We start from the raw sequence: 14,226 nt of genomic DNA on the forward strand, positions 1-14,226 counted from the left end.
ATGAGTGAGCTTGAGAACGTGTGTCTTATGACAATTTTCAGACGGAAATTTGGGTCAGATTATAAAAATAAAACGTAATATATAGTGATGTATGTAATTCTTACATTTCCACTTCAGGTAAAGCAGTCGTGGTTCATCTGGCAATTTCCATAGGAGCCATACCAGCGGTGCATGAAGACTTAATGGTATGACTTAATATTATACTTAAAATTTCTTAAAGAAGTGGTAAAAGAAAGGCACATATGAAAATTAGTTAGCAGCGACATAGGAGTTACAGAGAGAAAGATTTGGACATTGTTACACTTCAATGAAGACATTTTAATAATAATAATAATAATAATAATGAGTGAACAATTGCTGTTCTTCCAGCTAACATCACCTTTGAATTATTGATGGGGTGAGCATGCTGTATAATACGTCAATATGACAATACATTCTTCAAGATTATTGGGAGACACGTCCCCCGTTAATGATGGTTTTGCAGCTAACCCCTCTTAGGAAGAAGGTTAAATCTGAGTTGACATTTTCAGATAAAGAAATTGACTATGTACTAATGTACTAAAGCTGGGCACATAATAAATATAACATCAAAAAATAGTCATAGTATAAACTATTCGTTCGTTCATGTTCTTGAAGCAATAGGTTCAAAATGTTTAAAAATATCTTTCTTTTAAAAAAAATGTTAAACAAATGCTGTATTTCTTTTAGCTAATACCAACTTTTTAAGGTTATTATGAGCTGAAATTAACTAAGATTCCTTTCGTTTATCGTTAGAAAAGGAAGGGCAGTTGACCGAACCGAATTGCTGATTTAATTGTACAGTGAAATCAAATCAAATCCAGACTTCTGTTCAATAGTCACGCGAAAAATTAATAAAATGGACAATATAGGAATACAGAATAGTGACTTTGCCACTATAAAATCCAAACATTCCTCAATGAGATTTTTTTCCCACAGGACTCTGACCGGCAGAGTTCCTTTGCAAAATGTATTCCGAAATGTCCTTTGTTTAAATGTACTCGCCTGTCAGTATTCACGAACAACTAAAGCACAGTGTGGGATTAAGATTGTGGAACACGCTGTAATCGTATACTGAGTCACGGGCACAGTCCATTTAGTTCAGGGGTGTGATGGGTCTGCTTCGGTAGACGTAGGATTCGTCCACGTGAATTTTCATAGGGAATCATGCAAAATTTAAAATTATTGAGGATTCTTTGGGTTTCTAGCGTGCCCATCATGATTAATTAAATACAATTGTATCTTCCTCATTTTTCAGGATATGGAGGCTGCGTTCATTCTCAAGATAGAGTGGAGAGACCATAGATTGAATGTTGATGGCAACAGTACCGTACGAATTCCTAGGGAAGATTTAGGATATTTCTGGTGTCCTGATGTAAGTTTGAAAGTCACAGTTTTATCATGTTTCGATTTGATAAAGTATTGGATAAGGGAGCAAAGTTTATCTTTTGCGCTGATAGCACGAGCGAAGAAATGGTCAGACTATCTAGTTCACACAACTGCAGGCAGGTGGCGTAAGTTGCTTCACATTGGACTCATAAGCTAGTAGGGCTAAAGCCCCTATCACAAGGAACTAGATTTCTAGTAGGAATGCCCTAGTTGGCGCTGAACTAACTTTCTAGGTAGCAATCATGGCCGGCTGGCTCACTGCTTCGAGGAATAGGACATGTTCTAATTGCTACTTGCTTTCCTCGGCTGGATTCTGTGGAACAGCCAATCAGATCAAAGTTTCGCCATGTGAAGATAATCTGTGAGTGTGCAAGTGAGCGCTTTTGTCTGTGGTTTCCGAGTGTTACTCCAGCAATATATAACGTATACAGCATGAAAGGCGCGTTGAGTGCACGGTGTTTACATTTGAAACAACTAAAATATTCTTCCATACGTGTACAGTAAACGTTGTAAAGTATGTATTTAAGCAGCGCCATTGTTTTGTACCTAATAACTACAACCCGGAAGTTCAGGCATTTATTTTCGTTAAAATAGGCAGGCAAAAAGGCATTTATAAAGTGGAAAATAGGCACTAAAAATGAAAAAAAGGCAAAATAAACCGAAAAAAGGCACATTTGGAAGTCGCTTACTTTTATCTCTAATTTCTGGTAAAATGTTAAAATCTAAATTGGGAAGAGCATTTCAATTTTCTCCGTCTTCATTGCACATAACTACAGGGTGCTTTTTAAAGTTCTCAACATTCATTGATAGTCGTCTGTCAGAGAGAAGGTTTTCATAATAGAAAATGATATTTTTACTTCGACAGAAGTTATTGGAGCATACATAAAACAAGCTACTGTAGCTGGACTCACTTCGGTAACAGCATTTTCACCTTTTAGAATATCACATATTGTTTTCAATTGTTTCAGGTCCTCTCATTTGCACTCACTACCCGTTTGCGCTTTTCCGCAACAGCCGACCCCTTTTCTCCTGGCACTTCCATCATCTGCTGCATAGATTCCTCGAACATTTTCATGGATGCTATAATTGTAATTGTCTCTGACAATGCACCATAATGTGCAAAAATAAATTTGAATAGCACAGGTTTTTTTCTTTCACTTCACGAATTGAAGCCGCTTCATTTTCTGGAAGAGCATCTATCATTTCACTGATTTTTTCAAGGTTGTTAGCATAATATATAGCTGCTGATATCCAGGTTCCCCATCTCGTCAAGACTGGTTGCTGAGGTAAACTAAGCTCAATCGCAACATCCTGAAATTTTCGGGTTCGAAAGGGAGATTTCAGAAATATCTTCTATGTGTTCGAAATCAATCTGTCCACTTCAGCAGTCAATCATGCACAAGAAATGTTAACCGAAAGGCAATATCCTAACTCAGCATGAAATACTTTTTTCTCACACTTTTCTCCTCAGCAATGTTGAAACATGCGTGAGTTCAATATTACTTAAATAAAGCGAAAATTATTCACATAATAAACGGAAGAAAAATAATTGCCAACAACGTTTTTTGGGAGAAAAATAATTTATATACACATTTGTTTTTAAAAAAATGGTCAAATTTCATTGAAAAAGGCAAAAAAAAAGGCATTATAATTAAAAATAGGCAGTGAGGTCCCAAATAGGCAAAATAGGCAAAATGAAAAGGCTTCCAAAACATTCGAAACAACATAAGAAACGTATATCCGGAAAAAAATTATCAATATATGCAGTAGATAAAAAGAGGCATTTTGCCAAACTTCCGGGCTCTACTAATAACGTTTTATACGAAACGTTATTCCTCTCGGTTGAATAGTTATGGGCTTCTAAAAATGTGAAGTGATGCATTGTTTACATCTCACGCAGCCGCCATTACAACTTCCCTCGTATGGGAACAAAAGTCTATCGACAAGTACGCTGATAAGTATCGTGTGAGGCGAAAACTAGCAAATTGGTAGCCAGTCCAGCGCCAACTAGGGCATTCCTACTGGAAATCCAGTTCCTTGTGATGTGGGCTTAAGCCACTGGCATTGCATTTCTTTCAGTATTTTTAAAAAAGAAATGGCTTCTTTCAAGTTAGTCAGAAGATATGGTGAGGTATAAGTGTAGTATTCTCGCGGGTACAGAACAATGAAATATTGTATTCTCTTATAATAGTAATTGGTGAACCAATCAAAAGGGGATTGAGGGGATTACAACTATATTTTAAGATTATTTTTTAAAGTATAGATTATTCTACAGAAGCATATAATTTCATACATAACTATTCTATAACTTAATACTTGTGTGCTGAGAAAAATATTGGAGTTGAAGTGTTGCGATAATAATAATAATAATATATTAGTTCGTAATAATAGTTTATTGTTGATTTTATTTTTATAATAATTATTAGGTAATCAATTTTATATTACCGACTTCACTCCCTACGAAAATTCTTGGCAGCGTCCATGATTCTTCTTCAAGGAGTACAATGCATGTAAAAGGTCATGGGATGCTATGACTGAGCTGAGCAGACGCTCACTTCTAGGGTAATTCTTGTACTGGCACAACACTGATAACATAGCACCAACGAATTGGCAGGTACAGCACCAGTGATAAAAATGGGACGCTTAGATCCTTAAATACTCGCTTCCCTGCCTAACTCTAGTGTGAAGAACTTGTCATTGAAAATTTGCTACAAGGCAGCACACATAACGCCTTGCACGGAAGCGACTATTTAAGGATGTAGATGTTCCATTTTTACGGCACATTGTGTTTCACAGTGCAACATTGTTTTTCTACCATGGATAAAATAGTGAAATATGATGATTGACCCTTCTCAGAAAACTGCAACAAGTATAGAGAGGCGGAAAGGCTGACAACGATCGTCTTTTGTTGAGGAATACTGCCTTACTATTTCTACAAGCATCACACAACGGGACAGGCAACTACCAACTGTCAGCTGTGTAAGGATCGATCGGCTTGGTTTATTTTGCTTTACTTTTCTGCAGTGTTCCCTCCCCCACATTTTTTTATCACCGGTAGAAACAAAATTCCTTCCCTGACAGGAATTTTTTTTACCCCCCCCCCCCCAAATGGAATTGAGTATGGAACAAACAGGACCGAAAACAATTGAGTAAACGGTGAGACAATTTTATCCTGCTTCGCGTCTGAACTTTTCTGTCCATTGTCAAATAAAGTACAAAGTCTACCGACATGGCAAGAAGAGTAGATTTCGTCAGCCTTATTCGTTGGAGGTCCGTAGATCACATTTCTCGCCCCACGCCCTCATTGAGTTGAACGCGCAATAGATATTTGGTGAAGTTTTTTTTATTTATTTATCATTACCTTCCACAGAGCTATATCCTCCAATGACAGAAGGCGTACATAATAATAATAATGAATAGTAATTACAAAATTACAGAATTACAATACACCTATAATTACAATAGATATATAGCCTATGCAATCCAGTCACAAATTGTATTCATTACATAAATATAGACATACAGAACAGTTTATAAATAAAATAAAGAAAAAATAATAATCATATAATCTTGAGTATAAATACAGTTATTATGCATTAACGATCACATATTCGTACTTTCAGAATTGTTTTCTTGTAAGTCAAGAATTGCATTGAAAAAGCTATGGAATGATTATAGCTCTTAAATTTTTGTTTTTTTGGAATTTTAAGGATGAAAATATTTCTACAACGTAAATTATTCTTCCTTATATTAAAGTGAAGTTGTCCAAGAAATAAACTATTATCTAATATGCCGTTTACTGTTTTGTACAGGAACAATTGATCTAACAATTTTCGCCTATTACCAAGTGTTTCAAAATTGAATTCCTGAAGTAAGACCTGGTACTGCGTTGTGATTTGTGGTGGTGTATTATATATTTTTAAAATATAAATATCTTAAAAACCTTTTTTGAAGCGTAAGCGATATTTTTTCCGTACATAAATAAAGGTCTCTTGTACTTGAAATGTTCAATTAAAATTTGGTTGCCTTTCTTTTTCAGCTGTACTTCAAGAATGCCAAAAGCTGGTCTCTGGACGAAAGGTTTCCGATTAAAGGCTATTTTCTCCTTAAACCGTCGAACAGGATCTCAGTAACGGATAGGTAAGAACTCTCAACCCTTTTTGCAAATGACTCAAACACAAGATAACCAGCTTTTTGAAACAACAAAACAGGACGGAAAATAATAGACAAAATTTAATAGAAAAACTGTTTCGTCATATATACTTATGTTGAAAAACTAATAAATACTTGCTTGCTTGATTTGTGTTTTAAGTCCACTTTATCCACAGTAAGCTAATCGCGACTGGACTTACAGTTTAGAGTGGAATCCGAACAACTATGAGCCCCCACCGGGTATCGAGCCTCCGTCCAATCGCTTTGTCCCCTTTTCTACCGTTATGCACGGTCTTGCTCCACAGAATCCCGGCAAGTATGGAGGGCCAACACAATAGTTCACCAATTTCTCGCGGCCTTTATTACACTATTTTGCACTAAATATAATGGTTGAAAATAAGAATACACGTTTTTTTATCAACACTAAAGCGACCGACAAAAAAGTCCTTGGTGGGTCGGATGTTATGCATGGGTTGTAGTTTGAACGGATAAGACAATATCTCGAAACTAAAAATAGTATCGAGACTACTTAATATCTCGGTCTCGTCCAGAGTTGTAATGCCTTTCTGGGTCTCGTATTCTAAATTTATAAACCATTCGCCTCGTTCTCGAGTCTCGAACAGTACCGACCTCCATGGGGGAGTGGTTATCACAGCACGCTACGACGCCGGTAGTTGCAGGTTCGAATCCGGCATGGGCACGGGTGTTCCTCGTGAGTATCCCTTCATCAATTTCAGCGTACCATAACTCATACTTATAGCTGCGATTAGCCAAAACGCTAAATAGCAAAAATCAAATCAAATTGTTAATTCGTAAATTGTTCTACAGGTTTCGACATAACTATCAACGATTTGTTCAAATTGATTTCTCAAAAGCAAAAATATAGTAATATGTGCAGCTTCGTTCCTTTCCATCAACTTATTTTCTTTTTGATAAATTAAAAATATATTGTTAGAACAGCACCCCTCTAAATAAACAAAATAAATTAACTCGTTGTATAAGTTTAAATTAATATAAGAGACAATCAGTCGTAATAATCGTAAGCACCCAAAATTCTAATGTTCAAGTTGTATTATGAAGGAAATACATCTATAACTTTTAGTGTTGGTTTTGTAACGCATAAATTGCTCCGTGCACGTTTCATTGATCATGGCTCAAGTAAGGGGAGGGAAAATTCGTATAAATAAATAAATACTAATTGTGATGCACGTCATTATATCGATAATAGAACTAAACAGCGTGCATTGTTTCAACATATGCCACTAGAATGGCGTAACATTGAGCATTAATCGATGGTATTTCAGACACGAAAGAATTCGTTCCACTCAAGGTGAACTAAGTAAATAGCATTCTCCGCTCACGGATGAAGTGTTCAAACAACACTATATCTCGATCGAGTGTTCCAGTTGACTGAAAAGAGCTTTGCGAACACCCCTTCATCAGCTTAATATAATCCTCATTTTTGGTTAGCCAAAAGTGACACAAAAGGGACTTAGAAACAAATTTATTGTTTTTTCACATCTAGAATGGAAACTAACAACAAATTCCTTTAAACTGTCCCAGGTAGAACGTAAGCTTGCGGCAAGATTACGATAGCTTGCTTATAACTTGCCAACGTAAATTTGATATGGCAAGCTGGATGCAAGTTCGATGTAAGTGGTACTCTGCAAGTGAGCGTTCGAAAGCACTTTTGCTTTGCAGAAAGGCTACTGACGAAAGCTTACATAAGTTACGACAAGCTTGATGCAGGCTTGTCTTTGCAAGTTTCCTACAACTTAGACTTATGGTAACTAGATAGCTGGATGCAAAGTTAGAGCAAGATCACAGCTTGCCATGAAGAGCTTGCCTCAAGTTTCCTCACTTGGCATGGCAAACTTGCTTCTGGCTTGCAGCAAGTTTTCTGTGCTACCTGTGGTAGGTCAAGTCTTGATTAAACTATGAGTATGACTGGACTAAAAATAAACATTGAGTTTTGGTTCTCAAATGCCAAACAGAGTGCAAAAGTCGTCTTATTCATGATTGTAAATGATTTTAAACCGAACAATTTACCTTGCTTTCAGAAATGATTGTAAGGTGAAAAAATGTTGAAGGCATGACTTTTGAAATCAAATCAAGCCTAATACCTTCCTTTCGGTCTAAAGAGAGAAGCGAGTGAGCAAAGTTATAGTTTTAGTTTTCGAAAGAGTAATTTCCTTAATTTACTTACTTTCGGAAAACGAAGTAAATCAAATCGATATCCTTGTTTTCTTTCCAAAAATTAATATTGAATTCACTTGACTTCCCATCTTATGTTGACTAAGAGCTAACACTAAGACTGCACATGCACACATTCTATGATTATGCATCTTTATTTTTTTTTATAACAAAACGTTAATTGCTTGATCTGTTTGAGCAGGTACTTTGTGACTACATTGTGTGATTTTGATCTTCGAAATTACCCATTTGATGTTCAGAGGTGTGTCCTGGAAGTGGAGAGCTGTGAGTATCAATGTTCATTTGTTTATTGCAAATTCTGTTGGAGTGGTGGTTTCAATTTTACTCTGTCCCAAGATAAAATATCAAAATGATCTCAGGAAGAAATCGTAGACCAGTAATTAGAACTAAGTTACTTTGTTCAAGAAATTCTAGCTGTAACTAGCTACTTTAAAAGTGAGTAGCTTTAAATGTAACAGAGTTACTTTCTTGCAATAGAAGTAATGTTATCAACAGTTGCTTTAACAGTTGTTTTGTGCCGCTTAAATGCTATCTTGAAAGCTTGCAACGTGGGGGAAACGTAAATTTGGCAACACTGTTTCCAACTGTGCCGTGTCTAGATGCTAAGATGAAAGTATTTTCGTGTATAAGGAAAGGAAGCTAGACTTCTTTGCATGCAAAATTAAAAACATCCACGCTTTATTGCAAATTGATATTTCTAATTGAGCTTGATGACTTCAATGTTTTGTTCCATTTTATTTTTGTTGTAATAATATTAATATAGCTATGAAGATATCAGTAAGCATCAAAGACATAAGTAACTAAGTATTCATATATTTGTTACATTACAATTAATGATAATTGATTGTGTGCAATTTGTTTGCAATAAAAGATCCAGCAGCAAGTAGACTTATTAGGGGATGATATAAATACAATTAAGAATAATGCTAAAACATTTTTCAAAACTGCTAGAGAGATAGGTTTGGAAGTTAACAAAGAGAAAACTAAATATATGCTTACAGGTCGAAACCAAGTAATATAATAATATAAATATAATTATTGATAACAACTCGTTTGAACCAGTTTCCAAATTCAAATACTTAGGAGTAATACTAACAAATGAAAATGATATTAAGGAGGAACTAAAAAGTAGGCTTAATCCAGGAAATGCATGTTACTTCTCTCTTCATAAACTTTTATCTTCTCGTTTAATATCTAAGAAACTAAAAGTTAAAATATACAAAACAGTAATTTTGCCTGTAGTATTATATGGATGTGAAACTTGGTCCCTTACATTGAAAGAGGAACATAAATTGAGAGTATTTGAAAATAAGATCCTTAGGAAAATCTTTGGACCTAAAAGGGATGAGGAGACAGGTGAGTGGAGAAGGTTACATAATTTAGAACTACATAATTTGTATTCATGTCCAGATATTATTAGAATGATTAAATCAAGAATACTTAGGTGGGCAGGCCATGTGGCACGAATGGGAGAGGAAAGAGGAGTTAACAGGATTCGTGTTGGGAAACCTGATGGTAAGAGACCTGTAGGAAGGCCAAGACGAAGATGGAGGGACAACGTTGAGATGGACCTAAATGAAATCGGTAGGGATGGAAAAGAGTATATAGCTCTTGCTCAAGATAGGGACAGATGGAAGGCCTGTGTTGCTGCAGGCATGCACCTTCGGGTTTAAGAAGCTAGAGAGTGAGTGAGTGAGCAGCAAGTAACTGTGAAAGAAACTTACAATTCCTTTTCAAATACCAGTAACGGTAACTCAATTACTTCTAAAAGTAACTTTCCCAGCACTGCCATAGACACAGTATGGGAGCAACCAATAAATTAACAATTATATTAAGTTTCAGTGTAAAATCTGGGTCAACAAGAATCTAACCCAAAACAGCAGATATACTTGCCAGTGTTATCCTTTGTGAGCTGTGGAGACAACTCTATGTTCACAACTTAGAATCCTTTTCTGATTTATTAATAACATCTAAAACGAATTCAGCTGCCAAAACATTTAATAACTAAATTAACCTTTGATAATCCTAGTTAATAATACTGAAAATACACCTACACTGATTCATATCATATTGCATTTTCTGTATTGCACTGTATTACAGATTATGTAGGGTTATTCAAAAAGAAAGAGCAGATTTCAAATGTTTATTTCTCACGAACTATAAAAGACAGAAACACGAACCATACATCAATGGATAGAGAAAGGTTCAAAGTTTTATAATCCTGCCTATTAGTTTCATTCAATACACATCGAATTGTTGTAGCTATCAATTCAATAACTAGGGGACAGTTAATTCGTGTGTGGCACGAACATGGTGCTCATGTTTCAACTTTCAAATATGAAACTTTAAACCTTTCTATCCATTGATGTATGGCACGTGCTTCTATCTTTTAATTGGAATCTTCAAAACTTTAAAGATTTCCAATCTGACTTTAAGTTTGACATTACACTATGTATAGCTAATATATTTTTGAATTGTATGTTCATATCCAGTGTGGTGACGAAGATTCTTTCTGGGAGGTTAACTTGGCTATGTATTCAGAGCATGGTCTTCAGTTTGGCTTTAAACATTTCATATATTTTTTACAGCTTTTAAACACTCGCACATATAAAGAAAACAGTTTCAAGGGTACTGAAACACTTTTGGACTCTTGAAGGGTGCCAACCCCCAAACCACCCCTTGGGTTGAGCCTGTGTTCATATATGATACATATTTGAACAATATTTCTTCTTATAAACTAGTTTTTCAATATTTATGTACGATTTGTACCTTGTCAATTAGAAAATGGTGTGCAAGAGTTGTGAAATAAGAGTTGAATGTGTTTAGAATTATAGTTTGTGTTGATTTAACTGAAAATTATGTTAAATTTTATTATTATTAATAATAACTTTTTAGCTGTAGTGGAGTTAAATTTAATTTAAAACTCAAATTATGGTTTTACATCCCTTGAAAAGTATTAATATTACAATATTAATAAACAAAAGGTAACAAAATAGCTACATAATCGTATTAAAACATTCAAATGCCTACCAAGGCAAAATTTATTGTAAAAAAATATGCACAAAAAACGTAACGTTTCCAGCCTCTAACAGGGTCTTCTCCAATCAAAGATTCACAATAAAAATCAATTAATAATACTATAAATAATATACAGTATTAATTACATGTATAATAAACTCTCTACATGTACAACTATAAGAAATCGATGATTAATTTTCTGACTTGTCACATTTTTTTTTTTAAATGATAAACCATCACTGTTGCCAATGTCTCACTGATATGAAGAGATATCAATTTAGATTATTAATATGTTTAAATTGTGCCTTCTTTGTGTTCTTCAAAAGTTGGGCATCAAGTCTCATCGCTGGCTTTGGAGTTCGCTGCTGAGGGAGTGAATTTTGATAAATCTCTAGCCCAGCTGCCGCAGTTTCAGATCACCAACATTACTGCTAAAAACTGCTCCGTCTCTTTTACTATGGACACTCTTGAAGGTAAATTTTTCGTTGTATATGCAATTATGTCTTTTGGTTCGTCATGTCTAATGGCCGTGTGCACGAACGAAGATCAAATTTTAAACTCAGATCGGGAAAGGATCACTGGAAAATTCCATTGCACGAAGACGGTTCAACACTTGATCGCGATCTAGGAACATCAAAACGAGTTTATCTTCTGATTGGCCATTCGCGACCGTTTTGGTGTCTGATCCTTGTTCACGATACTGACGCTTCGACTGCAAGCAGTTGTTTTTAATATAAAAAGAGCGGAAAGTGATATCGAGGGCGTGAAAACGTTAGAGATGTTGGATGTACAATGCTGATAATTCGAGAACTATGTAAACTAAAAACTGCTAAAATAATAATAATAATTTGTGGTTCTGTGGTGCAAAGTCGTAATGTTTATAAATACTGTACTTTCTATCCCAGAACACAAAACATGTATAAATGTCATATATTACGTGCAAGGTAAATTATAACACAGCAATGGTACAACACTACATGGTGTTGGAAATATGATTGTATAAATTTACGAAAATACATGTTACTGGCTATTTACACGACACGACAATATAAATATATAAGAATTAAGAAATGAACAAATCAAATACTTACCACAGTACAGTAATAATAGAAATAATAATAATATATCTTTATTTGAGGTTCAGCATACGCTGTTCTCTCAAAATCGAATGCAATTGGTAAGGCATTAAAGTCCCGTAGAAGAAGGTTTCATGCTTTCTCCCTCTCCTTTTGCGTTGTGCCGTCAGTTCTTTTTTAATATTATTATTTTTTTACACTCCACTACATCCTTGTACATATTGACAAGTTTGATTAGTACATCTCTCAAATTCATAGAAGTTTGCAGCCCGAATTATTTTCTTCTCCTACATGTTGATACTTTAACACATCACATTACTCTATGGGATTCTTGGTTGTCATTTGTTTTAGCCAACCAATCAGGTATAGCCTTACAAATTAATCTCGGATCAGTTGAACGGAATCTCCTGAACGTCGTTTTTCGTTGGTGCAATGCAAATCTTTAAACCAAGTTCATTTAGAGTGGATTACAATTGATCTCGTTCATCTGAACTTCGAAATAATCGGCGTTGGTGCAAGCGGCCATAAGTCAGGATTAGGAACTGTGGAGTTAGGCAACTTCAAGGGTGGACGAAATAGGTTCAAGTGGGCTGTGCATCTCTTGTTCTCTGTTCTCTTCCTACTTTGATTTCCCGATCTCTTTTTCTATCTTCATTTGATTTTGTATCTTTTTATACCTATCAGCATTTCTTTCTATCTTTCTCAATCATCATTTCGGCTCTCCAAGTGATGAATTCGGAGCGTGGCCTGTGGGGGAAATTCCCTCAGGAAATATAAAAGAAACTTTTCAAAAACCTGGCAGAGCATTCCATGTTCACTTTGGATTTATTTAATTCACTTTGCTTTAATGCAGAACGTACCTTTTCTGTTTACTTTTCGTAGTAATAAGCGCCTCTTTATAATTAACAGTCAAAATAATGAACGAATTCAAATATCACCCTTTTTGATAAATGCTGACATAGAAACATATAATAAAATTTCATTTCACTGAAACTCAACAATGCACACTTGTAGACAGACATGGTTGGTGTAATGCGACCTTCTATTGTTGCAACGAATCTCAACTTCTTAAAGCTATTTTAACGGTTAGTCAGTCAACAATGTGCTGTGAAAATTGTCAGCTGCTTGCGTAGTGCAGTCTTATCAAAATTTAGACTTTATTTAATTTAATTACATGTTACAGGTAAATATTAGACTTATAATTTGATTATTTTCCTGTAGTTTACGGTTATTACAAGCATAAGAAAACAGTTTTTCGTTGTGACGTTTCAGGAAAACATACGCTGCCTTCATCAGACATTTATTTTCATTTTGACTAAATATACAGTTATAACAATGTTATAACTGTATAACAATGTTATAACCATATATATAACTGTATAACAATGTTATAACCATATATATAACTGTATAACAATGTTATAACCATTGTTATAACTGTATCTTTAGGCAAAATGAAAATAAATGTCGGATGAAGGGAGCGTGTGTTCTCCTGAAACGTCACAACGAAAAACTGTTTTCTTATGCTTGTAATAACCGTAAACTACAGGAAAATAATTCTACAATGCAAGCAATGCGTACATACAAGAAAAACTATTGTAATTTGATGCCTATGATATCCGCCCCCCCATGAAGTTTGACATCCCACAGCCAACCTACGGAAGAAAAGAAAAACATTGCATTTACTTTTTGACTAACCTAATACATACCGGTAATTCTATTCTCGGCTCATGCGCAGATATCTCTAGTTATGCCTTGGCGTAAAGAAAGCCTCGTATTTTCTTTATATACGTGAGAGTTCAGTAACGCACGTAGTTCACAATCTTGCCGTAGATGTCTCTGAAAGTTTCCGTGCCCTAGCGTCCTCTGATGTGATATCTTGGAACTATTTAAAGCTAAGTAAGCATAACTCTACATCTACAGAATAATATTCGTAAGTAAATCGTTACATTACAACTTCATGCTCGTATATTTCCAACACCATACTTTTGCAGAAATTAATATATTATGACGAAATCTAAGCGTGAACTTGTAATAGTTTAATCTATAGGAACGCAACGGACTATTTTTTTCTAGGAGTTCATGACGCATCACAGCTGAAGCACAAGCACATGTAATAAATTCTTACTTAGTAACGAACTGCATTTGTATTTCGAATATTATTATTCCTAAAGTTTACAAAATTATTTTCAATAAATACCGTTTTCTTCAAGTATAGATAAACAATTTGTAATATATTTGAAAGCCGATACTTCCAAAGGTGGCTTTGCTAACCATTTGAATCAAATAAACTTTTTCACAGCACAGAAAATGTTCACTCTAAATAATTGAGCTGTATTAATCACCTCAAAAGCATTTT

General features: G+C 34.9%; 1 protein-coding gene across 1 annotated transcript in view; it reads left to right on the forward strand.

Annotated features, from left to right (window-relative positions):
* Positions 1 to 472: 472 nt before the first annotated feature.
* The window catches only part of LOC145980251 (glycine receptor subunit alpha-2-like), a 44,790-nt gene continuing 31,036 nt past the window's right edge, over positions 473 to 14,226 (forward strand). The window contains exons 1-5 of the mRNA XM_083113261.1: positions 473 to 547; positions 1,277 to 1,393; positions 5,447 to 5,547; positions 7,955 to 8,037; positions 11,118 to 11,264. Of these exons, the coding sequence (XP_082969387.1) occupies positions 473 to 547; positions 1,277 to 1,393; positions 5,447 to 5,547; positions 7,955 to 8,037; positions 11,118 to 11,264 (523 nt within the window). The remainder of the gene's footprint in view (positions 548 to 1,276; positions 1,394 to 5,446; positions 5,548 to 7,954; positions 8,038 to 11,117; positions 11,265 to 14,226) is intronic.

Source organism: Lepisma saccharinum, chromosome 27 (assembly GCF_977018435.1).
Source record: "Lepisma saccharinum chromosome 27, izLepSacc3.1, whole genome shotgun sequence".
Lineage (NCBI taxonomy): Eukaryota > Metazoa > Arthropoda > Insecta > Zygentoma > Lepismatidae > Lepisma > Lepisma saccharinum.